The sequence below is a fragment of the Gopherus evgoodei genome, chromosome 7 (assembly GCF_007399415.2).
Source record: "Gopherus evgoodei ecotype Sinaloan lineage chromosome 7, rGopEvg1_v1.p, whole genome shotgun sequence".
In the NCBI taxonomy this organism is placed as follows: Eukaryota; Metazoa; Chordata; order Testudines; family Testudinidae; genus Gopherus; species Gopherus evgoodei.
In genome coordinates, this window is record NC_044328.1 from 83,808,604 (window position 1) to 83,835,408 (window position 26,805).

Here is a 26,805-nt window from a genome sequence, read left to right on the forward strand (position 1 = left end):
ACCCAATCAACTCAGGTGCCACCCATGGTACCACCATCTCCTACTTGAATCAGACAGCCTCACTCAACAATTCCTCCTAGCCCTAGGGGGGAGGGATAGCTCAGTGGTTTGAGCATTGGCCTGCTAAACAAAGGGTTGTGAGTTCAATCCCTGAGGGGGCCATTTCGGGATCTGGGGTAAAAACTGTCTGGAGATTAGTTCTGCTTTGAGCAGGGGGTTGGACTAGATGACCTCCTGAGGTCCCTTCCAATCCTGATATTCTATGATACATGGACTTTGCTGCAGCCTAAGGTTCTCTTTACTGCCCTCCCGACTCTCTCTGTGCTCTTCACTATGCCCCACATACTCACCCCACAGCTAGTGCAAAGACAGCTCCAGGCTTGCACCAGCTCTTTGCTTCCTCAATTTCCCATCTCATTTGTGAAACATTTATTGCCGCCCACATTACTGCCTGTTCATGTCTCTCCTTCTGTCCCTATTGCATTGAACTCCAGAAAAAGTACAGAGTTTGCATGAGAGAGACTGGACTAAATAAAGCTGAGTACTGTTGTGGCACTGGCACGCTACCCGTGGCAGTCGCTGATCAGAAAGGACTCCAGCCTGGACCTCAGCAGAACACAAGCTCTAAAAGAGGCAGGCGGAGGAGGTGGTGAGGATCTTGATGCCCTTGGCTGCTCACTGTAAAGTGAGCCAAGCTTGTCAGTTATCTTCAGAACATCCCAAATGGGAGAGTGCCAATTTTCCTGCCTACATCTCACTTCCACAAATGATGCCATCAGGTCCCTCAGGTCCTGTCCCTACTAAGTGCAGAAAGGGGCTAACCGGACAGTGCACCTGCCCAGATGTACTGACCAGCACTTCTTCACCTGGGGCAAGGCTGGAAAACATCCCCTCAGGCCTCAGCCCAAGAACTAAACTCACTAGTCAGCAGGAAACATTCTAGTGGCACTACCGGCCTACAAACAGAAAGGCCATGCCCCCCCCTCGCCAACTCTCCTCCCCCGACAATGAAAGGAATAAATAGCTGGGACCTGGATATAACTGTGATGTTAATTAGCTTTCTAAGAATCTCAAGCTGGGCACCAATAATGCAGCCACCCACAAACTGTAGCCACTTACTCAAATCTTGGTTAAAATATTTTTTTTAAATGAAAGCTTAAGCTCTGCAGAAGATGATGGAACTCCCCAGCGACTGCTCACTACTCACTCAGCTGGGGAGGTGTTTGAAGGCCTGACCTGGGTCATAATACTCGGATCTGACACTGACATCCATGGGAGATATGGGCTTCCCATGGAAAGTAGATTATGCATCCCTCAGTTCCCACTAGAGGCTCCCTGAGAAGTGTGTCAGGTACTGTACCACCTTTGAACAACCAACAGACCCTCTGACAGCTCCTATAAAATCGCTGTATGGAATTCACTCGAGAATACCCTAGACAGCTATTATACCGGGGATACACACACGGTCACATATGCCTAGCTCTGCAGATGCTGGGATGCACACAGACTGACTTATAGTTGCTCTGAGTGTGTGTGTGTGGTCAGAGTCAAGGAGGAGAGCTGGACACACCCCAGAGCGTTGCTGTCTGAATGTGTCTTGCATAAGATCTCTTCAACCTCTCAGTTTGTCTAACTCGACTTCACGTACTCACCTCCTGACGTGATGGTGTGAAACCCTATGTGTCTCGCTCTTCAGCGCTTTCCCCAGCTCCAGCTGTGATGCAGTCACTGGAGCCGCTACGGGCAAGGTGTGAAAGTTTCATCTGCAAAATGTGGCGAATTTGGGTGTGGATATGGAACCAAGTGAAAATCAGACACCCTGTTATTTATTCTGCTTCTCCAAAGACAACTGAAACCAGAGATGTGGTGTCACATCAACAGGCCACAATGACGCCCAGCTGTGCGGCTGCAGCAGATGAACAAACCAAGAACTTGGCACCAAAAGAAGATTTTCTTAATTAAAAAGAGAGAGAGAGTTTCAGACCAGCCTGGTGCAAACTTAGTGACGGATCCATTCTGACTAGGAATGGATCTCCAGATTGTGGTCACTGAGAACCTCGGAGACCAGAGGAGACGTGGATAATTATTATAACAAGTTTATACTACAGTAATATTAGAGATGAGTCTGAGCCACAAAGCTTGGATCTTGATCATCACATTTCAGAGGTGCCTGGGTTTGATTTGCCCAATGATAAAGATAAGGATCAGCCACGATGTTAGTACCTGGATCTGAACCTTCTAAAGTTATTTCCAATTTATAGAATTGAATGTCCAAGCTCTTTACAACCCAATGTAGAGGTAATACTTTGCACGGCCCTAAACTGTAGCCAGCTCTCGGGTGCAATATGGCAATCACTCTGCACCAGCCACACTCTCCAACATTTGTTGGCAGAGGAAGTGAAGGATAAGTTCTCTATTGAAATTACCGGGTGAGTGGGGGATGTTTCGAATGCCAGAGTAATTATTTAATTGCAATTTGGCTAGGACAAAAAAATCAACACTTTACTCTTGCCAAAAGTGGCATGGATATTTTAATGGGTCTCCGAGTTTTAGGTATCCTCCAAAAGACGACACTCCCCCATCTGCCTGTATCCATCTGTCGTCTCGTCTCTTATGCTCAGATTGTAAGCTCCTTGGAATAGGGGCCATCTTTTTGTTCTGTGTTGACACAGTGCCTAGCACAATGGGCTTCTGGTCTGTGACTAGTGCTCCTACCCACTTTGGTAACACAAACAAACGACGACGCGTCCAGGAGCACGGCTCCCCTACCACCACGCTGGGCGCTGACTCAGTACAGATCCTGAGGGAAGAGTACCTCCTACCAGGTCACCCACACTACACCCTGCAGCACCCAAGCTGCAACTGGTGCTCAGCCATCCAAGTACTGACCACATATGTCACATCTCAGAGATATAATGGTACCTAGGAATCCCCTTAGGAACTGCAGCACATCCCAGGTGTGTGTGTGTGTCCTGTATGGGTACAACAGGGAACCTGCAATGTTTTTAACTCCTAGGCTATCACTGGTTCACCTCCACTAGTGCTACCAATGGAGGGCATAAGCCAGTGCTGAATAGACAAGACAGAGCACAGGTGTTCTTACCAATGTGGGATTGTGGTGATGAAATTCCCACACTCTGTTTACACTAGTGTGTCACTACAGCTACCACCACTGGTACAATGACTCGAAAGTGCCAGAGAAGAGGAGGGCTAAGATGCCAGCAGAGAGGCTGCCCTATTACTGCGCTCTGCCAGCGTAGCCAATGCTGCAGTTTCCTTTCCCCTGCCCAGGATGTTTGGGTGTTAGGGGGGCTCTCTCCTAGGGTGGAGGATCTCTCCTAAATCAGCTGTGCTGTGTGGGAGATTTGCACAGCACTGACTGAAGCAGATTTGACAGAGAAGTACCTTCCTAAACCTCCCTGACTAATGTGGGGCTGAAAACACTGTACAGCTTCTAAAGGCGGAAAGAAAAAGGGAACGGCCAGTGTTTTGCCATGGACAGTGTCAGATTCTGACAGGGAGCCACCCCTTGAACATTTCCCTCCAAGAGACACAGGGCCTATGTTTAGTTCATAGCAGAGGAGCAGCCCCCCGGCAGAAAGTCCTGCTGCAGTGACACTAATTGGCAAGTGAGCAAAGAGGCCAAGGGCTGCATGGTCCAGGGAGACTGAACTTCACTGTCGGAGCACAGGTGGGCCCTTCATGTCAGGACTGAGGCCTGTCACTGCGGGGAGTTTACACGGTTGCTGCCCAACCTATACGTGTCCTGGAGATAAACAGAGAGCTTCCCTCGCTGGGGCGCTCAATCTGGCACCTTTTGCCAGCAAGAAATGCTCTCTCCCTCCCGTACACGCACACTAAAGAGATAACAACAACAATGCCCCTGTAGTGGAGTGACCACCCGCTCCAGCCTGGAAGGAGTTGGAAAAGCCCTGCAGAGGCCTGGGCTGGGCAAGGTAAAACTCTGGCTGATTGGGGGAAGTGGCTGCAGATGGGGCCACGCCCCAAACTGAGCAACAGGACCTTATAAGAAGGCCAGGAAAGCTAGAAGGATGAGTCTCCCTCTGCCTGTAGAGGAAGAAGGGTCTGGCTGCAGGGAGCTAGACACAAAGTGTCTGAGTGAAGCAGGGCTGGGGACAGGCTGAGGAGCTGGGGAGCTCTAGCCTGGAAAGCTCCAGGCTGCGGCCTAGCATTGGGTCAACAGGTACTGGGGGTTGCAGAGGGCAGCCCAGGGGTAGGCCAAGGCAGCAGATCCAAACCCTCCTTCCAAGTGATGAGTAGGCTGATACTGAAGTCTGCCCCAGGGCACAGAGGCTAGACGATGACTGGCAGTAGCCATATACTGAGGCGAGGTGGGGATAGTGTGTGGGGGTTCCCCAGGGAGGGGAGACCCTAAGAGAAAGGGATTACTGCCAGGGCCAGCACCCCAGGTAAAACAGCACCGGGTCCAGGGATGGACATGGGGGCCAGAGGACAGGTGGATCACCGGCCTGCAGAGGGTGCTCTGGAGCTGAAGTGAGCTAATTCCCGGAAGCTTCCAGCAGGAGGCGCCACAGGGGTGAGTCCACTCATCTACATCCCTCTTTGGCAGCAGATTTGGTGCTGATGGACACTATGAAAGCAATCTACAGGCCAGAACTATCCCGTCATGAAGGGGACGCGGGAGACAGATCATCCTAGGGACTGGGAGTCAGAGATCAAGAGCAGGGATAGAAAAAAGGGGAAAACTCTCCTCATTTTTTTGGCTGTTTCGTTAGGAAGAAAAGGGAGCTTGTTATAAGTCATAAACATGCCAACATTTGTTATCTGTGCAGAATAAGCAGGCTGAGAAAGAAAAGGTCCAACGAGTTCCATCTCGTCCTTCTCTCTGCCGCGGTCCCTACTGGGATGGTAGTAAGATCTACTAGTCTGAGGTCTAATCAACACCCACCTACTGCATAGGGAGAGGCAGGAGCCCCACTATCACCACTTAACTGTAACCACCTCCAGCTGCCATCGCCTCACGCCCGCATCGGAGGAATCTCTCCCTCTTTTAAGCGCTCACTGAGAGAGGGGACCGCCGTTGACCAGGCCGAGCAGCCACAGGGGCATGCAACTGCCGGAACATCCAAAGGCCTGTACCATTCTGGGCAGGCGAGGGTTAAAAAGTGAAGCACGGCTCCGTGCATCCCACTTGGAAGCTGAGAGGATTCACCCAGCTTCAGCGGCCTCCCGCTGTGGCACAAGCACCTAATCCATAATTCTTCCTTTCAGTGAGCTGGCCCTCTCCCCCCAGCCAGGCTCTGAGCCCTATCAAATATTCATCGCATCTCACGCTAAATAATAGATCAATGTAATAACAGGCGAGGCGCAGCTAATCACAGCTTTTCACACCCCGCACAAAAGGCACCAGGAGATGGGCAGGGGCAGGCAGAGCAGCAGGGGTGCCCGCAGCCCAGCCTGTCAGACTGAAATGGTGGCGCACGCTATTGGAAATGGCAGTCCAGGCCTTGCCCAGGCGCCTCCCCAGCAGGAGCTGCAGCTGCAGCCCGCCTCTAAAGAAGACGTATTGTGACACCGGCAGGGCACCAAGCAGGTTCCTCTGGCACCAGGTGCTGGGTGGAGAGATGCTGGAGAGCTCTCTGGGAAGAGAAAGAGAAGATAAAGGAAGGAATGATCCTGAGGGACTGGGTGGCAGATGTAGTGCCATAGCCAGGGTTGGTGTTCAAACCCTGCCTTAGGAGGAGATTTGGCTCGTTCCAGTTTAACTCCCTGGACACACCACAAAGCCTCCAAGCAATTGAGTTTATTGCCAATCTCTGCTTAAGGTAAGCCAAGGACTGGCACAGCAGTGGGTGCTGCAGGTCAGGACTGGGGAGCAGCAGCAGACAGCGTGGGGGAGCCCAGGACTGGAAAAGCAGGGCAGAAGGGGGCAGGTCAGGACTGAAGAACATTGACAGAGCCATGCTGTACCATCATTGCTTCCATCTTAGAAGTGAGTCCCCTGACAGTGGCAACTCCCCACCGGGGGACACCACAGGATGCTCTGGGACGACCTTCATTCTGGCTAGACAGGCAGCAGGTATGACTGTAGAGATGCAGCTGGATCACAGGCAGCATCTGAACTTATCAGCAGAGCCTACCAACAAGAATCAGTCTCCAGTCACTCCAGAAAACACAGCCTTCCTTTCACCCACAGCAAGGGGGTACTTTTGTTTGCTTTGACCTTTTGTTCATTCCTGTGGCAACAGGCTCACGTCAGAGAGTGTCCCGCTGAAGGCAAGGCTGGAGTGAGGGCTCTCAGGGCCCATAGCTGATGCCAAAACCCTTGAAAATAATTAAGTGCAAAACAAAGCTAATTGTGACTGACACTGACCCCCTGGAGAGTCATCAGTTTCCTTTGGTCTTTCCAATGTCCTTTATGACTGCAGAGTAGGGAAGGAAACAGTGCTGAACCACATAGGTGCCTGAGCACCCCAACTCCTCCCAGTATGCTCAGCGTGTATGCTGAGCACATCAGTCCTCAGAGAGGAAGGCAGAGTCTTTGCCAGTGTGTAGATAGATTAAATAGACACATTGTGCCCAATCCAGTGAGTTCCCAAGCACCCTCCACTGTTACTGACGTCAATCGCTGTGGAGGGCACTCAGCACCTCGGAGATCGGCTCGATAAAGAGGAAGGATGATAGACAGATAGCTGTGATTTTTTTTCCCCCAAGGTCACAGGATCACTGCTCAACTTCAAAACCCCAAGCCCTTGCTGCACATCTACAGGTCGCTGGGTTTTGAATGACACCGTTCGCATCAAAAGTCAGTGGGGAAATGGCGGAGCCTTCTGCTGGAAATTCACAAATGAAATCATTAATTCAAACAGACTTGGGAATTTTTAATACAGCTGTTTGTAAAGAGCTAGGAGAACTGCAGACAAAAGGTACTGTATCAGGGCAGGGTATTATTAAGTATTATTGCTGTTCTGAAATCAAAGTAGGTTTAAAAAAAAGACACTCTGTGAATTTCCTTTTGCCTAATTCTGAAAGACATGTTTTTTAAACACCCAGAAGGAGGGTTGGAAGGAGGTATGTTAAAATCTTGCTATCTGCTAATTGCTTTGGACAGGATGATCCCATGATCCAGAAGTGACCTGGCCTTAGAATCGCAGATGAATGAGAAGAGAGAAGTGAAGGAGAGGCTGATGAGAAAGGGTCAAATCCTGCTCAGTGCTCATCACCTTCAATTCCCATTTGCCTCACTGGGAGTAGGAGGGGCACAACACCTCTCAGGCATGGTTCAGCATCACACAGGATTGGGCCCAATGAAAAGGGCACTGACCATGCTCATCCCATGGTCAGCTACCACCTGATAGCATACATACAACACAACCAAAGAGAACTAAATCTAAAGCGATATATACACGACAGTTACACTGATTTACACCCACTGAGAATCTGGCCCAAGAAGTGAGGTCCCCTGTGGGGAACAGGCTGCTAGCTGATCCCTTTGACATGGGCCACTCTACAGAGACCTTTCCAAAATTGGGCGGATGGAGAGAGCAATCTGATGGGTCAAGTGCTGATCCAACCTGTGTAAGTGAGAAAACAAAGTTGTGGGTCAGAACTGAGCCACCGTGGCCTTCCTGCAACACCCGCATGGCCAGAAAATAGGGAGTAGAAGAAATCAAGAGAAAATGAATAAAGAAACATTGGGAGCTGATGGGTCATTACATTCCTGACCCCTCCAGGGTGCACGGTTGACCTGGGATGAACTTGCTCTGAACAGCTTGGGGGCAGGGGGCACAGGATGGGACATTTTTTTAAAAAGCAAAAAGAAACCTTTCTATTCAACTCACAGGCCAGGCCTGACTTTAACTCAGCTGTGAGAAAAACAGAGAGAGTGCCAGGGATGTCCTACTCCAGGAGTAGGCAACTTATGATATGGTGCCAAAGACGGCATACAAGCTGATTTTCAGTGGCACTCACACTGCCCGGGTCCTGGCCACTGGTCCAGGGGGCTCTGCATTTTAATTTAATTTTAAATGAAACTTCTTAAACATTTTAAAAACCTTATTTACTTTACATACAACTATAGTTTAGTTATATATTATAGACCTATAGAAAGAGACATTCTAAAAACATTAAAATGCATTACTGGCACATGAAACCTTAAATTAGAGTGAATAAATGAAGACTCGGCACAGCACTTCTGAAAGGTTGCTGACCCCTGTCCTACTCCCTGGATCGGAATGCAATGTTAATGGCCAGCAGGCAGTGCCACAGGTAGACCTGAGAATTGTCTATTTCGGGTTTATTTCTTTCTAAACATTCATCCTGCTGATAGGTGTTGTACTGGCAGCTCGGGTCATTCCATCTCCACAATAGGAACAGCACGGTCAATGGCAGTTTGGGCGTCCCCAATAAATGGGTCTCAAGCCACACCTGGGGGGATCCCTTCAAGGAGTGAGCTAGTTGTTCAATCCCCATAGCCCATTCAGTCCTTGGGCTCTCTACTGTGACTGCCAACAAGCAGGCCACACATGCTGGGGATTCATTGTTGTGGTCACCTGCCCACTAGAAACTGGCCTAAAATCAACAATTTGTTTCGTACTGAACAGCCATCAAAGAGAAACTATTTTTGGTCACTGCTTACCAGGACTGGATGCCGAGCAGCAAGCTAGAGATGAAAGTCTCTCCATGCCACTAGCAGTCCTTCCTGAAGAGGTGATTTCTATCCAGATGATACTTGCATGGCCCCATTATTCTAGTAGCTGACTTAAGAGTTTGACTTCAAGGCAGTTACGCTAACACTGGTGAGATGTTGACATCAGAGAGATGCGTGTTGGGGTTATGACCTTGGTGGTAACTCAGCCAACCATCATGCAGTTTGTCTGCTCTTATTCACACACTGAAGTCCTACTGGTTAAAATGGTGTCACAGTTGCTTTGGGTTTCTTTGACATTATGAAATCACATGGAACAGGTCTGAAAAGAATTCGGAATGGGCGCGAAAGGGGCGTGGCTATGCAGGGCCCACACAATATAGCACAGCTCCACCCACACTCCCACTATTGTTTATGCTCAAATGATCAACAGTGAAGTAAACAACAGTGACATTTACATTCCAGGCAATTCAAACCTCTCAAGGCCATTGTTTCAGGCTGGCTCTCTGCAGACTTGGGCGGACAGCACTGCATCGCAACTCACACATGGAAAATCCAAACGTCTCATGACATGAAAGCTGCAAAATAACTTCCTCCTCGCCCAGCCACTAGTCAGCAAGTGGAACTTTAACCATCTCTGGGGAACATCCTCTCTCATTCTCATTCTCTCTCTACATAAAGAGATCTCTATTTTTCTATACCTATATAGAAGCTAGGTACATATAATATAAATACATATAATACTGACCAAAACCCATGTTAAATTAAAGTCAGGTAGTTCAGAGAGAAGGCGCCGAACACCTTAACTCTGCCCCTTGGGTCTACACGTTAGAGTTTTTCTGCACATTTTCTCACCAAGTTAATACAGACCCCAATTTCTGAAACTATAGTGACAAAAATGTACACATGTAACCACAGCAAACAATTAAACGCGCACAAGAATGTGTCTGTTCATAAAAATCTGACTGGTCCAATCCTGTGCATCAGCACCTAAAGTTATAGAAAAGAGTACCAATCCAGTGCAAGAAAATACTGCATTAGTCCAAACAGCATGTTACGTTACAGTGTCATGTGATCAGATCATGGATGAGCCCATTATCAAGCTACAGGAAAGGGGGAAGAGCTGAGAGCACTGTCCTCTGACTGTCCTGATATTGGTATTGCTGAATGAACAAAGATCTCAGAAAACAGCTTCCCCTTTTTGCGTTTATGGTACACGTGATTACGAATGAAAGAAATTCTAAATTAAAGAAGTGCTAAAGAAAAATATCATAAGACTGCTCATGTGGAAAAGATGTGCATGTGACATACACAAAGAGTACGTCACTTTTTAAATGCATATTACATAAGTATATCTGACCTGAAATGTGCAAAAGGGGCTGCTTTCACAGTATTTCACAAGACAGTATATCATCTAACGTATGTCCCAGATGTAAAATATTTACAGCTTAGAGAGAGCAATTATGAGTCACATATATTTTGGTTCCACGAAAGTGTGAGCCCATGAGGTGAGCAACTAGCATTCTGAGTTATAACAGCAGTAGTGCCACAATAGGAGAGCATAGCCCTGCTGTCACGCCCCTACAGGCATTACAATCACTTCCTTTCTAGATACCACAGACTTCATCAGATCTCTGGATGCCATTGGATAATTCTAGCACTGGCTCTAGAAAGTTGTTGCTTAAATTACTCAGGATTCCAAACACGACAGATGCACAAGAGCTCAAGACAGAGCTATGTGAGGAGAAAAAGTGACTACAACTAAGTTGCAGTATCCAAATAACACTATTATAAGTAGGGCAGTAGCACCACAATAGTTCAAATTGAGACCAGCTTACTGTTTGACATTGTAAGTTGGACCATGTACTATGCAAGAGGTGGCCTATACCCCAGGGTCAAGTGGGTGACAAGATCAACACTTATTTCAATCTAAGGGATAGGAGGTGACTTGTTTGAAAACAGGAGTAATTGTGTTATAGGCTCTGGGCCCTGCTGGAACTTAATGGATGTTGTTCCTTTAAAGAAACAAGATGCTTCAATTCCAGCTGCTCAGTGAATGGAGGGAGTAAAATCACTAGCCTCCCCCTCCACCATGTCTGCTTTGTCCATTTAGCACAGAAGTGGACAAACTTTTTGGCCTGAGGGCCGCATCGGGGTTGCGAAATGGTATGGAAGGCCAGGTAGGGAAGGCTGTGCCCCCGCCTCCTATCCGCCTCCTGCCTCTTTCCACCCCGATTGCTCCCCTCAGAACCCCCGACCCATCCAACACCCCCTGCTCCTTGTCCCCTGACCGCCCTATCCAACCCCTCTGCTCCCTGTCCCAACTGCTTCAACCCCAATCCACACCCATGCCACCTGCCAGCTCCCCCGGGACTCCCACCCCCATCCAATCCCCCCTGCTCCTTGTCCCCTGACCACCCCCTCCTGGGCAGGGCCGGCTCTAGGTTTTTTGCCATCCCAAGCAAAACATTTGCCACCCCAAGCTCCGAGAGCGCAACTGCCCAAGCAAAAAAAAAAAAAAAAAGCCAGAATGCCACCCCTGGAATTGTGCCGCCCCAAGCATGTGCTTGCTTTGCTGGTGCCTAGAGCCAGTCCTGCCGCCCCCCAGAACCCCAGCCCCATCCAACCCCCCCCTGCTCCCTGCCCCCGACGCCCCCTTCCAGGACCCCTGTCCCTAACCGCCCCCGGGACCCCACCCCCTATCCAACCCCTCCTCTGTCTCCTGACCGCCCCCTCCCAGGACCCCCTGCCCCTAACTGTGCCCCCGGGATCCCACCCCCTTTTGGAATTTGGCCCTGCAAAAATGGGCAGAGGACTCAGGAGGGCAGCCGGAGAGAAGCGTCGGTTTCCCCTTCAAAGTGCTGCTTCTCTCCAGTCTGCTGTGCAGCCGCCGAGTGCTCTTCCTGAGTCCTTCGGTCACATTCCCCGCGCTCCCACCACCTACACTGCCCGCCTGCTCCTCTGCCCCCTCAGTGCAGCCCCTCCCCCCCAGGTGCACCGGTACTGAGCTGCCTGAGTGCCCAGTCCTGGGTCCCCCTGTTGTTGGGTGGCCCGTGCCAGGGCACCCTGTGTTCACTGGTAAATCTTCCCCTGAGGCGCGCCACCTGGCCAGAGCCAGCCACGCCACCAGCATGGCAAACTGAGGCTGCAGGGGAGGGGGGACAACACAGGAGGGGCTGGGGCTGGCCGAGAGTTCAGGGGCCCGGCAGGACGGCCCTGCAGGCCAGATGTGGCCAATGGGCCATAGTTTCCCCACTTCTGATATAGCATCACTGCCTCAAAAGGGTCTGGGGACACCTGCATCCCATCAACCCTGGAAAGCACTGACTTCAACAGGAAAGCAAGAGAAACAGGCATGTGCCCTACAGGTACCTGTGATATCTGTCTGTGCATCGTCTGCCTCTGCCACTCTGCTCTTCCGCTCCATCTCTTTCATTTCTGGCACATAGAAGTCCCCTTGGCGTGCCAGGGGGCACACAAAATAGATGCAGTCTCCTTTGTAGATCTCCAGCCTGGGATGGGCGCACAGCTTCCTCTCCTGAAAGAGAGCACAGGCACACGTTAAGCCCTGCATCCCATCACTCTGCAAGCACCATGACATCACAGGCCATCTCTCAATGCGATTCTCTTGACCAGCAGTTCCCAGTCAGTAACCTGTAACACTCAAGTGAGCTGTGACTCTACTTCTAGCCTTGGTTTCAGCCCAAAGTCCAGTCATTTGGACCATGTCCACCTCAGACACCTGGGCCCGAACCGGTGAGATGCTGAAAGGTGCTGACGCCCCTCAACTTGGCACTCAGATATCACAAGAGGTGCCTTAGAAATACCATGGACAGCACAGGGTAGAGGAGAGAGAAGATAGTCAAAGGAATAGAGGATGCTCATCTCATAACAGGATTGGGCTCCTGGAGTTACCACTCAACCACTGTGCCCATTTCCACATTCCACATCCAGCATCACAAGAGCATGCAAAGGACTATGGGAGCTATCTGAGGAGGACTTCAGTGAGTGGCTGCACTGGGAGGCAATGGTATGAAAAGAGGCTGAGGATCTCTGCTCCAGACCCATAGAGAGGCCGCAAGGTTCAGAACAGCCTATTCATGGTATAGTGCCCTACCTTCTTGTTCTTGGGGTGGAATGGAGATGCATTCTACTCTGCAATGACAGTGAGTTGCGGCCCTGCATCTGTGCAAACTTAACCCCAGAGCATTTCTGGTTAGGATTCTGTTAGGATTGACAAAATCAATCCTAGTTTTCAGTATGAGTGTTTCAAAACCCACTGATTCCTCAGAGGATAACCATCCAGGGAGGCTAGTTATGGGGCAGGGCCAACCTTCGCTGGCCCAGTGTCCTCAGCTGAGCAAAGGATGCTGCATTTGGGGAGAACGCTGGATTCTCAGAGAATGCTGGGTTGCACAGCAGATCTTTCAAGTCAATCCCCAAATGACATTAGCTAGGATTTCATTAGGAGGCTTTCCCCAGCGCTGCCAGTACATGAGGTTACACCATACCCTGCCAACCTACATCAGCACAGCTTAACACCTGATGAACTGCTACCAGTGTCAATGGAGCCCACCCCATCTACCCCATTCCCACAGTTGCATCTGTCCTATGCCTAGAGGCTGTGTTGTCACCAGGAAAAAAGGTGTATTTGTAACCCATGTTAAGCTAGCACATTATAACTCCAGTGAAGACAAGGCATGTTAGCTAGTCCAGGTAAACCCTTGGGCTTTAACCTGTGTACCCTGTCCTGCCATGAAGCCAATGAAATGGAATTTCTTTGTGACAGCCAGCACCCAAAGGGTTAAAGCAATCTTTAGGAGAAGGGGAAGCCAAAGCAAATCAAACCCTCTTCAATAGGACAAGCTGAAACTTGTGCAGAGGCCTCAAGGACTCAGCTCTATGCCTGGCAGGGAACTGGCCCCCTCTCCCACCAGCCTAGAGATGGGGTCAAATTAAATCCTGGTGTGAACCCCGCTGCGTTCAATGGATTTGCCACAGGGATGAACCTGGGCCAGTGTCTGTGTTTCACTCGCAGGGCCCTGGGAAGCAGATGTTCCTCTGCTGTCTGTTACTGAAGCACTTGGTAACTGACACGAGTAAGGGGGCTCCACAGAGGCCCTGCCGAGCCTGAAAGCCCACCCCTCAGCATGGCCGTGAGAGTCTTCAGTTCTTCTTGGAGTAATTCAGATAATCCAGGAAAGACAGATCAGACAGCTCCTTCCACAAGTGCGAGGGAAGGGAGTTTGAGGCTACTTCATAGGATTTCAGACAACTCCACCCCCTTGGCCACAATCCCCCGGTCCCTCACTCCTCACTAGCCCATTGATGGGCCCAGCTCCGCCTCAGCTGCTGGAAGAGGCGGCTCGCTGAAGCATGCCTTTCTGAACCCGCAGGTGCCAGCTGAGCTGGACTGGGGGCGGAAGGAGGGCGCGAACAGGAGAAGACTCACACTGGTACCACACAAGATCAAACCAGCAAGGCTCAGGGGACTTGGGGGGACGGACTCTGCATTGAAAGAACAGCTGGACGCTCTGACTAACACCCACACTTCGCCCGCCCAGCAGCTGCGTTGCTTGACGTCTCCTACAGTTTGCCTGGCAGAGGGGGCTGACTGTTGATGGCAATGCTTTGATTTGGGGGCGGAGACGGCAGGCGGGTTGTTTTTTCTTTTAAAATAACTGGTAACTTTATTTTGGGATGCACAGCACAGGCTCAAACCCATGTCCCCAAATAGCCCGATGCTGAGACAGCCTCTGCCAACTCACTGCAGCACGATCCCTGCTCCACAGCTGCAGGGCCTGGGAAGCAGAAGAGACGAAAGACTCAAGCTGCATTAACAGAACAGCAGGAAAGGGTGACGGTGCTGGAAAGGGGACTTTAAACAGCAAGAGGAGATAAAGGGATGAACAACACAGGGGATGGGATGCAGAGACTCCTAAAAAAAGAACAGGAGAACTTGTGGCACCTTAGAGACTAACATTTATTTCAGCATAAGCTTTCGTGGGCTACAGCTCACTTCTTCGGATGCATAGAATGGACACACAGACAGAAGATATTTATACATACAGAGAACATGAAAAGGTGGAAGTACAAGAGAGTCCTAAGTTACTAGCTTGTATCCACTGTACAGTCCTGATTGACAGCCGTGACCACAGACAGTGTGCAGCAAGTTTGAGGGGTCTCGGTCTAGGCCCTAGCAGACAGGCTTCCACCATCACTAGCTGCCTCAAGAAGTCTCTCTGCTAAGCAAATGGGCCACGGAGAATAAACTCCTCGACAGAACCTCTCTACAGCACTGTCACTGCCTCTCGTGGCTGGATTTTATGCCTTTCTACCTGAAGCAGGGAGGTATCAACTCCCATTTTGCTGATGGGGAAAGCGAGACATGGGGAGGTTAAGTGACTTGTCCAGGGTACCGCAGGGAGCATGTGGTGGAGCAAGGAACTGAACTCCGCTCTCCCAAGGCCTGCGCTCTGTCCACAAGTCCATCCCTTCTTCTGCTGCTCCGTTAATCCCATGACAATCACAAGCACAAAGCTAACATTTCTGTGTTTGAATGATAGGGATCAGAGCGGCACACTAGAAACAGCAGTGAATGGCCCCACCACCTGCTGAAAACCTCTGCCTGGGCTGAAATCCCACACCTCCCAGGAAGGGCAGCTCTGGGCAGCCTCGCCCCCAGCACGGCGTCATTATGAACAAACACCAATGTTAAAAGCCCAGAAGGTTCATGCCAAGAGGGCCACACCTGCATGAGTCTTTAGCCTTCTTGATTCCTGCCCTGGAACTGGCTGCTGGGTCTAATAATGAAATGGGGGATACTGTGCAGGGCTCCCCAGCTGATGAACGGGAGGCTGAGCCAGGCTAGCAAAACAGGGGGTCAATAGCAACAGCAGGGCAACCTTTTTTCAAACAATGATTCCTAGAGGAACTGTAGTGAAGCAAGGGACAGCGCATGAAGCCGCTGCACAAACCCAGGTGAATGTTTTTTGCCTGGGTGCCCAAAGCAGAGGTCCTCATCGTGCCCCATGACCTTTGCAGCATTTACAACACCACTCCTTACTCACAGCTAGAGCATAAAGGCCACATCTCTGCCACAGACACCTCGCCCCCCAGTATACATGCCCACACGGGTGCTCAGGGAGCTGGCACGAAGCATGTCCCAGGGCTGGAGGCTCCCCCGCATATCCCCTTTACAACTCACCCCACACCCTGCAGTGGAACGGTGATACACACTGAATCTTAGCTTTGCGTGTCTAGGAGAGAGGGGCTTCGGGGGAAATGTTTGTTCTTCCCCCACAAGGGGCTTCAGACAGCCTTGGCTGCTGCTATGGGAGCTTTTCCTCCTACAGCTCTGCTGATCCATCTGTCTTGCTGGAGCACCCCCTGCAATTGCAGTCCTGGGAACCCACACGGTTCTGTCCTCAATCTTGACTGCAGCAACCCCTACTACTCACATGCAGAGCTCCTTATGCCAGTGGATCCTGCCCTGCAATCACTTCTAGTACTCCACAAAAGGAAATGGGAGTGAACAGGGTGTGATATTAGCTCTGCAGGGAAATCTGCCTCAATCTGATTCATTAAACCAAGAGTTGATGAACTTCCCTTGGAGCCTGAGCTAGTGAAGTCACGGACCACACCGCACAGCAAATGTCAGAAGCCACAGTGCCACTACTGATGGCCACTGACTGCTGCCTTCCCCACTTTCACATGCGGCAGTGGTATGGTGGCAGCAGCCAGGTCCCTGTCACCTCTCACTTAACAGTTGGCGAAAGCTCAACACCCTTCCAGGATGCTCCAAGGAAGCTGCGGTTCAGAGACTGTGTCAAAGCTGTGCTAAAAAACAGGTCCAAGAGCAGGCTGCTTGCTATATGAGAGGCGGGTGTTATTCCAATTCTACAGCTAGGGAAACTGAGGCACAGAGGTTACAGACAACATTTTTCAGAAGGCGCTTGGGACACCTAAGGCCTGGTTTGTAGAAGCATGGTACACCCAAGACTCAAGATGAAGTCAGGGGATTCTCTGGGTGCTCAGCACCTCTCAAAAACCAGCCCCCAAATATTTCAGGTTGGGCCTCTGAAAATTAATCCAAAATTCAATGGTCACGTCTGGAAATGTTGCTGTTACATTTTTGTGCCTCAGTTTCCCCATCTGTAAAATGGAGATAACGGAGGAAATCAATTTCTTGTTCCAATCTCGTTTGTCTATTGCAGGAGAGCTGAAACCAGTCCTTCTAGCATAATGTTGCTACTTGCAGAGCAAGCAAGATCTGTCATGATTCAGTGGAGTGTGCTGCTCTAAAGAAATCACATTTCTGACAACGAGACTGGTCCCTTCGAGAGGTTAGAGGGAACACGGACAATGTTCCAATCCATTTGAAGCATCTACAGCTCTTACCTGAAGGCAGGTGAAACAATATCAAACACAGATCAAGGACAGTATTAAATAAAAAAGGTTGGGGTTGTTTTTAAAAGCCGACCAGAGGCAGCTCACATCTCTCTCGGTTTTTTAAAATGACAAACCAAACAAGAACCTTCCTTGCTGTTGTGCCTCTTGGGCCTTTAACTCAGCTGTTACCAGCTCATCAGGAAACCGAAGCTCAATAAGTTATTTTAGGTTATTGCAACAAAGCCCAGAAAATGAATTTTCAAAGCTTTACAGCCTGCAGAAGACGTGTCCAACTGGCACTGCAGCACCAAGAGTGGGCACCAAAACAATGAAATGGGATTTCAAACAGGAGGCACCCAACAAGGAGATGTTCCCAGGGAATCTGCATTGGAGAGTCTATGCTCAGGCTCATCATCTGCCCCCAACACATCTAAAGCCAATGTTCTGCCCCCGCCCCCATGATTTAACATTACCCATCCCAGTATTTATACTATGCCCATCACCAGGATATCAGAATGCTTAAAATATATAAAAATGTATATTATTTCTGCCCTGTCTCCTTGACGAGTCTCACCTAGGAGGCCCAGAGTAGAGTGGGACAAGGGCTGAGGCTTAAAAGGCTTTCTTTGAGGTGCAGGGGTGTGGATCTTCAAAGTCACTCGCACGTCCTTAAGGGTGTGCAGGTGAGTGTCTGTATTTTGGGTGAACAGGCCTGCTCAGTCAAAGGGGAGGTCCTGGATTGTGTTCTGGATCTCAGGTGGCATCCCCAACACCTGGAGCCACGCACTACGCCTCATTGTGATGGTCATGGTCTGAGCCGCCGAGACTAATGCGGCCTGGAGGGAGGTTCTGGAGACCATCCTGCCCTCCTCAAGGGGCACATTAAACTCCTTGGGCAAAACAGCTGGGAGTAACTCCTGGAACTTTAACAATGAGCTCCAAGAGTTGAAAGCATAGTGGCTGAGTACCGCTTGCTGGTTGGCCACTCAAAGCTGGAGCCCGCCAGTCGAGTGTACCCTCCGGCCGAAAAGGTCCAGCTTCTTAGCGTCCTGTGACTTAGGGGAGGGACCCGGCTGTCCTTGTCGCTCGTTGTGATTTGCTGCATCGACCACCAGGATCCCTTGTTGGGGATAGGTGAAAAGGTGTTCATACCCTTTCTGTGGCAAAAAATAGTGTCTTTTGGCCCCTTTACTGGTGGGTGGTATAGAGGCCGGAGTCTGCCAAAGCACCCTAGTGGTGTTTTGGATTGTTCTAATGAGGGGCAAGGCCGCCCTAGAAGAAACCTCAGGTGCAAGGATGTCCACCATCAGGTCAGACTCCTTCATGTCCTGGAGACTGATGTTTAAGGCCACCCTGCTAAGGAGGTCCTGGTGTCCGTTGGTGACCATTGCCGGTAGGGTGATGGTGGTACTCGCCACTGCCTCGTCTGATGTGGAGGTGGAGGCCCATAGGACAGGGTCTTCCTGCCCTTCTGGCTCTTTGGAGGCCGGATCAGGTACCTCGGAGCCTCCCGTGACTGAAGGTGGCTCTAGTGTCACTGATGGCACTGGTTCGGGTGCTGCGCCTAAGCGTGACAGTCCAGAGTCTCTGTCTCAAGCAGGGTCCTCAAGAGCCCTGAGGGTGTGGTGAACCAGACATGTTGCTGAGGGGCAGGACACAGGGCGCAGATGCCACCGATGCCAGCCTGGAGCCATGACCCTGAGCCTGATGGTAGGCCCAAGGGGTCCATAGGGCCATTGGACTGGGCTCTGACACTAGGATGGCCAGGCGACCACCGGTGCCAATGATTCCACCAGTCTGCGGTGCTGGGACTGGGAGCAGTAGTGGTTGTGTCTAGAGACAGAAGACTCTGCGTCTAACTTGGACGAGTAGTCTGTGCCAGGGAGTGGTACCAGGGAGATGGTGAGCGGCACCGTAACATCACAGGCTTGCCACGATGATGAACCAGAGGCGTTACTGCCACCAGTGCCGCAAAGGGTGCTGGAGCCCCATGTGTGCCAGGATAGACACTGCAGCTGGTGCCGCCTCCAGTGCTGCTGACAGTGCCTAGGCTTATGGTGCCAGGGCCCACACCTGTGGGGCCAGGGACTACACTGTCATGGCACTGAGGTACCGTGCTGCCTTGTTCAAGTCTGGCGTGGAGGGAAGGTCGAGCTCTTCCTCCAAATCCTCCCAAGTTGGGGAGTTCACCAGCACCGGACTCAACGGGCCTCCTGTTGGGGCCAGAGTCAACATTGCCGGGTCTCGAGGCCCAGACCACGGGTATTCCACCGGAGGATGCACCCCGCTGGAATCCCCTTACGGTGTCTTGAAAGGGGAACGAACCCGTCTGCTTCTTTTTCTTATGTGGCACTGGGGACTGAGTGGTGCCGCCTGGTGGCACTGGCCTTACAGGTTTGGGAGCAGTGCTAGTGCTCCTTGGAGGAGTCCTTCCTCAGTGCCGGGACATCCCACACAGAGGTGGGGCACTGCACACCGATGATGCCGGTGGCACTTCTGGTCCCGACTGTGGGCAGAAATGATAGGCCCACTCTCTGTTAGGCTAGGTCTACACTGGGGTGGGGGAGCTGACCTAAGATACACAACTTCAGCTATGCGAATAGTCAGCTGAAGTCAGCATATCTTAGGTCGATTTACATGGCAGTAAGGACGGCAGCGAGTCGACCGCTGGCGTTCCCCCGTCGACTCCGCTTCCACCTCTCACCGCGGTGGAGTTTCGGAGTTGACAGCAGAGCGATCGGGGATTGATTTTATCATGTCTAGTGTAGATGGGATAAAACGATCCCCAATAGATCGATCACTACCCGCCAATCTGGTGGGTAGTGTAGACGTACCCTTAGTCCTGGGTCTAAAGCTCCTGCAAATTGGGCACTTATCTGTCTGATGGCCCTCTCCTAAACACTTGAGACAGGCAGCGTGCGGATTGCCTGTGAGCATAGGTTTTGCACACCTCTCGCATGCCTTAACCTCCTGCGACGGAGGCATGCCCCCATGCCTGGGGAAACTAGGGCCGGGTGGTGAATCCCCAGAAGCAAGTTCAACTAATTACAAATTACTATATCACGAACTAACAACTTAGAAAAGGGACCCACTAGGTAGGCCAGGCCTGCACAACTCGTAAAACGGCGAGGGCCATACTACTCCAAAGAAAACAGCTGAGGGCCAAAATCCCCAGGCCCTGCCAAAACACACACCCTCCAGAGCCACCCAGCCCTCCCAAAACACCCTCTCCCAACCCAGCACCGTCCGGCCCCATAGAAACACACAAACACACACACACCCACGCTGTCCAGCGCCACAGAAACAAACCCTCGTTCCCCAGCGCCGCCCCGCAGAAACATCTGTGGGCTGAAAAGGAAGGGTTTTTTTGGCGGGGGGGGAGGAAAAACGGTGTGCATAGGGTGACCAGATCACAGTAGTAAAATAGGACCCTCCCCCACTCTGCTCAGCCCCACCATCACATCCCTCTTCATCCCCTCAGGGGTCACTATATTACTGCACACAGCAGCACCAAAAATTAAAATACTGAAAATGGATACCCGCCTCCAGCCACCGACTTGCTGTTTGCCTCCTTGTCTCCCCCCCACTCAAGTATAAAGTCTCGCCACCGCTGCCAGCCCGCCCACTCGGCTTATCATCCCCCCCATGAAATAAGGGGAGGGGAAAAAGGGGACAGTTTGAAGAGCATTTCTGAGGCTATGAACTAAGGGAAGGAGAAAGGGGGGCAGCGTGAAGGGATTGGATGTGACTCCACCACACAAACACAGGGGCCCCAGGGAAGGGAGTGGGGCAGTGTGATAAGGGCTGGGGAGGGGAAAGGTCCCTGGACCAGGGAAGGGGGCAGCAGTCAGGGCAGGGCAAGTGCAAAACACACACACACACACACACACACACACACACACGTATGTACACATCTCCCCTGGGGATTTCCTGGCTGCCCACAGACAGTTCAAACCCCACCCCACCCCTGATTACTACAGAGGCTATCCTGGGACCAACCAGCACAGTAGCAGCCCCATCCCCAACCAAAGGAGGGCTTGGGGGGAGGTCTTGGCCCAGTCTTCCTCCCCTGAGCTGCGCCCCTCCCCTCACTCGGCTCTTACCGGCTCTGCCTCGTGCCCAGTGCTTCCCACCTCAGCGGGCCCCAGAAGTGACACACCTGCTGTATGCCAGGCAGGGGGAGCGGGAGATGGAGACATGTGCGGCTCTGGCCGTTAGGGAAGCTGGAGAGTATTGCAAGTGGGGTTGTGAGGTGGGGCCGCCCAGGCAGGAGGCAAACCCAGCAGCCCTACTCCGCCGCTTGCCCGCGGGCCACATGTGGCCTGGGGGCCGCATGTTGTGCAGGCCTGAGGTAGGCACTTGAAAATGCAAGAGATTGAGCTGCTCCAACAACCACCACTGATGGTAAGAAGGAACTGAGCAGGCGGCGAGTCAGCAGGGACCTATATACACTGCCATAAAGGCGCCACTCTAGGGATCTCCACAGCCGACTCGATGGGTACCGCTAGGGTGAAAACCTTCCGACAATAGTGCACGCAGCGCATGCACACCTATTAGGATGCACATCAGCAATCATTCGAAGAAAAATAAGTGTTGCGATAGGCCATGCTGCAAAGTTTGAATCCAAACCCAAGAAAGGCCTTTACTTTCATGTACGTAGCTTATGTCTGACGTTAGGCACGTGACACATATCTCTAACAGGCCGCTGTCCACGCTGTTCCAGTTCTACAGATAAATGGAAAACATCAGTCGCCAAGATGTCCATCCAGCATCTGCCAGTGATGTGAAATTCACTTTAAAGAAAGTCAGAAGACATGATATGTGAAATGGCCACAGCGTGAATGGCTTTGGGAGGGGAATATTGGATACAGTGTGTTGGTTACATTTCCTTGGGAATTTTCACACTTCCGAAGAACAGTTGGCACAGACATCAGATGTACTCGCTATTCACTGGTATTCGTGGAATGCCACTGCCTCCTTCAGAATAGCCAGTAGACTTAGTGTCTTCTTCTGGAATTCCTGAACATAGCCTCGAAACATGCACATAATGGGAAGAACCTCTAGAGAAATCAGAGATTGGGAGAGTGGGACTGTTTGTGGAATGGGGTGAACAAATCACTTAATTTCTCATTGCTTTGATCTTGAGCAAATCACTTAAATGTTTCTGTGCTTCAGTTTTCCAATCAATAAGGTGGGGATAATGATACTTCCTATCCCATTGCTGGGTTGGGGGTCTCTGCTCACTTGGTCTCCCTGAGTTCAGGAGCCAAACACAGCTGAGATGAGTGAAGCAGAGGGGATGGTACGGAAGCAGCCAGATACACAGAGTCCTCCCTTGGACTCCTGACAATTTAAATCTTCATATGGACACCAAAGATGTCTTTTAGCCTGGGCAATCAAATGATTAAAGGACAGATGGCTAATTGCACTCAGCCTTGTGGCTCACAAAGAGCTGGAGGTAAGTCATCTCCTCAATTGTATTGGCTCGCTAGTAGCAAAAGAGAGGACTCCAAGATTCCAGTCTGGTTCCTTTTGGGAAAATACTGATACTCTTGTACAGTTGTTCCCGCCTCTCTACCTGGAAGAGACCTGGATCTTCCCACCACTTCCTCCAGTGTTTGTAACCATTCCAAGTATGTGACGATTCAGGGCTGCAACCTTTAGGATGCATCCAAACTAGGGAGAAGAAAAAAACACCCATCTTGACACTGGTGATTCCATGTCGCTCAGCTCGTCTCAGGGAACAGGCCTATTAATGAGGTTCCCAAACCTTCCGCAGCAACTGGTTTCTAAATTAGAGGTAAAAGAGGATCACCTGCTGGTTGCCATACCAATCAGGTCTGCTGGGGGATCCGCAGCTTTTAAGCAGTCTCAAATCTTTGGAAGATTAGGCCAAATGGGGACACAACAATATGCTGCATTGTTCAGTGCTTCCCACCAGGGAGCTTGGTTCCTCCTTATGATGATCTTTGCTCAAAGGGAAGCGGAGCAGCTTTTGACAACCCAAATGGGGAAAAAGGAAAAACAAGGAGCTTAGGGGCTGGGCCTGCTAGGCTACTTTCTCAGACCCTGCAGGGGCTGCTCTAGGCACTGGGAAAACCAACACCTATGAACACCCTTTAGCCCTACACATGTCCCCTACCTCGGATTTACAGATCTCATAACAGAAGGCTCTAAGAATGCCCCCACAGCATACATCATTTGATACCCAAGGGATTCTTCACAGGACATAGAGCATCCTACACAGCAAAACATACAGAGCCAAAACTATATGTAAGGCCCTCCAGAGAACCACTAGTCAGTTAGCCTCATGTCCATCTCCAATTTATCCCTGCAAAGACTCACATGCAAGCGTTTGCACCTAAAAGACTGCACACACACGCACGCACACACGCACGCACTCAGAGATAGGTATTTAAAATCAGCTCACTATATGTCCAACTACCTAATTAGTGCAAAACAAACAAGGGTACAAACTAAAAAGCTGACTATGGATTATCCAGCTCATTGGACATATCCAGAGGGCCGTAACAACATCTTGCCACATGGGGGGTCAGCAGAGGATTGCTAAACCTAGAACTTTTGGAAATACTGAGCCAAATGCTCAGCTTATGTAAACCAGTGTAGCTCAATGTAGCTGCACCTGTTTACATCAACCGTAGGGAGGAGGCTGCAGTACTGAAGATAGAGATGAGGAGGACCTGGGTAAGAGTATTAGTTGTGCAGAAAGAGAGAAGAGGTGAGCTATTCAGCATATTCTGAAGGAAAAAACAGCAAGATGCAGAAATCACCTGGACATGACAGGAGTGGAAGGAGTTGAGGAAGACCTTCATGTTTCAGGCTTAATCGGTGGCAAGTTCAACAGTAGCAGAGAATGGAGAGCGTGGCAAGAGTTTTGAGAGAAAGATCAGGAGTTCAGTTTTGGCCATGTTACGTTTTAGCTAATAGTGAAAAACCCAAGAGGAAATGTCCAAGAGACAAGCTGAGAGGTGAGATTGGATGGCAGTAGACAGGTCAAGAATGGAGCAATAGACACAGGAGTCCTCAGCAAAGAGTAGGTAGCTGAAGCTGCGTGAGTGGGTGAAATCACTCAGAGGGATGACAGAGAGAGAGAAAAGAGAAGGGGCCAAGGACATAGCCCAGTGCTGGATCCCCAGAAAAGGCTGGAAAGGAGAGGAAGAGAACAAATCATGAGATGCTGCAGGAATGTCCAGAAAAGCACAATGGAAGAAGAACCAGGAGAAGACAGTATCAAAGCTGAAGGAGGCCATGATTTCAAGCAGGAGAGTGTGATAAACCATGTCAAAAGCAGCAAGGTTGCAGAGGATGAGGATGGAGTAGAGGCCAAGTTATTTGGCTAGGAAGAGGCATGTGGAAATCACAGTGAGAGGAATTTCAATGGAGCAGGGAGGGCAGAAAGCTGGACTGAAGGGGATCAAGGATGAAATTGGAGGATAGAAGCTCTAGGCCAAGGCTGTAAAGTCCTCACCCAATCAGTGTAGAAGAAGAGGAGGAAAGAGAGATTAATTAGTAGCTGGAGGGGCAGGTGAGGTCAAGGGTAATTTCTGGAGTGGAAAGAGGCACAGGACAGTCTGTGGTTAAAGAGGCGAATGAGGAAGAGGTAAGAGTGGAGGGTGAGGGGAAGCAGGAGGTGGGAGGCGAGGGGATCTCTTGGCCAGGTTGAGGGGTCAGATGAAGGGAGCAGGGGGACAACTTCAGTGTCAGTGCAGGAGAGACAGGGAAAAGAAGAGAGATCACAGCCCATTCCATCAATCTTCTCTGTGAAGAAGCTGGTGAGATGGTGTGCAAAGGGAGAGAATTTCAGGAGGGAGTCAAAGGTTGCAAATAAGCAATGTGGATTGCGGGTTTGGAATCCGTTGAGGGTGAAATAATATTGCTTGTCAAGCAACACAGCAAAAGCAAAAGAGGAGAGAATACATTTGTGGCATCGGAAGTCTACATGGGACTTTCTCCTGAGAGGCTCAGGGAAAAGAAGAGGAATCAGGGGTTGGAGCAAGTGAGGGTGGGGAGATAGTGGTATCAACTTTAAAATGGGAGAGAAGGGGGTAGAACAGGGGTGGGCAAACTATGTCATGGGGGGCCGCATCCAGCCCTCCCGATGTTTTAATACGGCCCTCGAGCTGCAGCCAGGAAGCGAGGTCTGGATGCCCCACTCCGCACAGTTCCCAGAAGCAGTGGCATGTCCCCCCTCCGCATGCTGCCCCCATCCAAAGCACTACCCATTGGCAGGTAACCACGGTCAATGGGAGCTGCAGGAGCAGCGCCTGCAGACAAGGCAGTGCACAGAGCTGCCTGGCCGTGCCTCCGCATAGGAGCCAGAAAGCGGACATGCTGCTGCTTCTGGGAGCTGCTTGAGGTAAGCGCCGCCCAGAGCCTGCACTCCTGACCCCTCCTGTGCCCCAACCCCCCGTCCCAACCCTGATCCCCTTCCTGCTCTCCAAACCCCTCAGTCCCAGCCTGGAGCACCCTCCTGAACCCCCAATCTCTCATGCCGAGCCCCACCCCACAGCACCCACCTCCAGCCAAAGCCCTCCCTCGACCCGCACCCTAACCCCCTGCCTCAGCCCAGAGCCTCCTCCCGCACCATGAACTCCTCATTTCTTGCCTCACCCCAGAGCCCACACCCCCAGTCAGAACCCTCACCCCCTCCTACACTCCAACCCCCAATTACGTGAGCATTCATGGCCCACTATATAATTTCCATACCCAGATGTGGCCCTCAGGCCAAAAAGTTTGCCCGCCCCGGGGTAGGTGGTCAAGGAGAGAGTGGAGTGATCCTCAGCTTAGAAAAGAGAGCAGAGTAGGGAAGTGAGTAGTAGAGAAGTTATGGTCACTGTTGGATTGGAGCTGCAGAGATGGGAAGAAGGGGGCAGGTGGGCAATGTCAGAGGAGATGAGATGGAACTAAGGCATGGAGAGCCTGAAGAAGAACTAGTGTATGGTGAAGACAAGGCTGCCTGAGTGGCTGTTTTGATGAATGGGAGATTTGAACCAGCTCTGAAGGCAAATGAAGAGGTGAGGGTAAGAAGGCAGAGACAGGTAAGGATTAGAGTTGGGGACTGTACAGTATCTGAGAGCAAGGAGGCCAAAAAGCTAACCAAAAAACCCTGTCCCCTTTAAGACCCCCAAACCAAGCCCAGCTGGCAGAGTTTCTAGTTCTCTTACTGTTCAAGGAGACAGCCTGACTTTTTCCCTTTTCCTTAGCCACCACGTCGGGGAAAGAGCAGCTTAACCAGTTCATACGGCCCAGATCTCAGAGTCTTGAGTCAGAGCAACCAAACTTATAGTCAGAAATCAAAGTCAGGCTAGTGTCCTGGAGCTGAGGTGGCATACAACCTGTAGCAGCCAGTGTGGCTTCTGGTGCATTCTCTCTTGCTCAGCTTCCTTTTCCGGTTTATATAGACAAACCCAAGACAGCACAGGATGCTTCTTGATTGTGCCCAGCTGCTTTGGCACAGAGCTCCAGATTGTCCCTCAAAGGAGCAGTCCATTCCTTTTTAAATGGGGAGAGTAATTAACCAGTGGAACAATTTACCAAGGGCCATGGTGGATTCTCTCATCACTACCTGTGTTTAAATCAAGACTAGATTTATTTCTGAAAGCCCTGCTCCAGGAATTACTGCGGGGAAGGTCTCTGGCCTGTGCTATACAGGAGGTCAGACTAGATGATCACAGTGCTCCCTTCTGGCCTTAGGATCTATGAAACCTTGCCACAGAGATTTCAAGGAGACAAGGTGGGGGAGGAGAGATAAATACTAATATCAG

At 50.8% G+C, this 26,805-nt stretch overlaps 1 protein-coding gene across 3 annotated transcripts in view; it reads right to left on the minus strand.

Annotated features, from left to right (window-relative positions):
• The window catches only part of TEX264 (testis expressed 264, ER-phagy receptor), a 134,606-nt gene that overhangs the window by 17,757 nt on the left and 90,044 nt on the right, over window positions 1-26,805 (minus strand). For all 3 annotated transcript variants that reach the window (XM_030570672.1, XM_030570670.1, XM_030570671.1), the window contains one exon: window positions 12,002-12,167. In XM_030570672.1, the coding sequence (XP_030426532.1) occupies window positions 12,002-12,167 (166 nt within the window). The remainder of the gene's footprint in view (window positions 1-12,001; window positions 12,168-26,805) is intronic.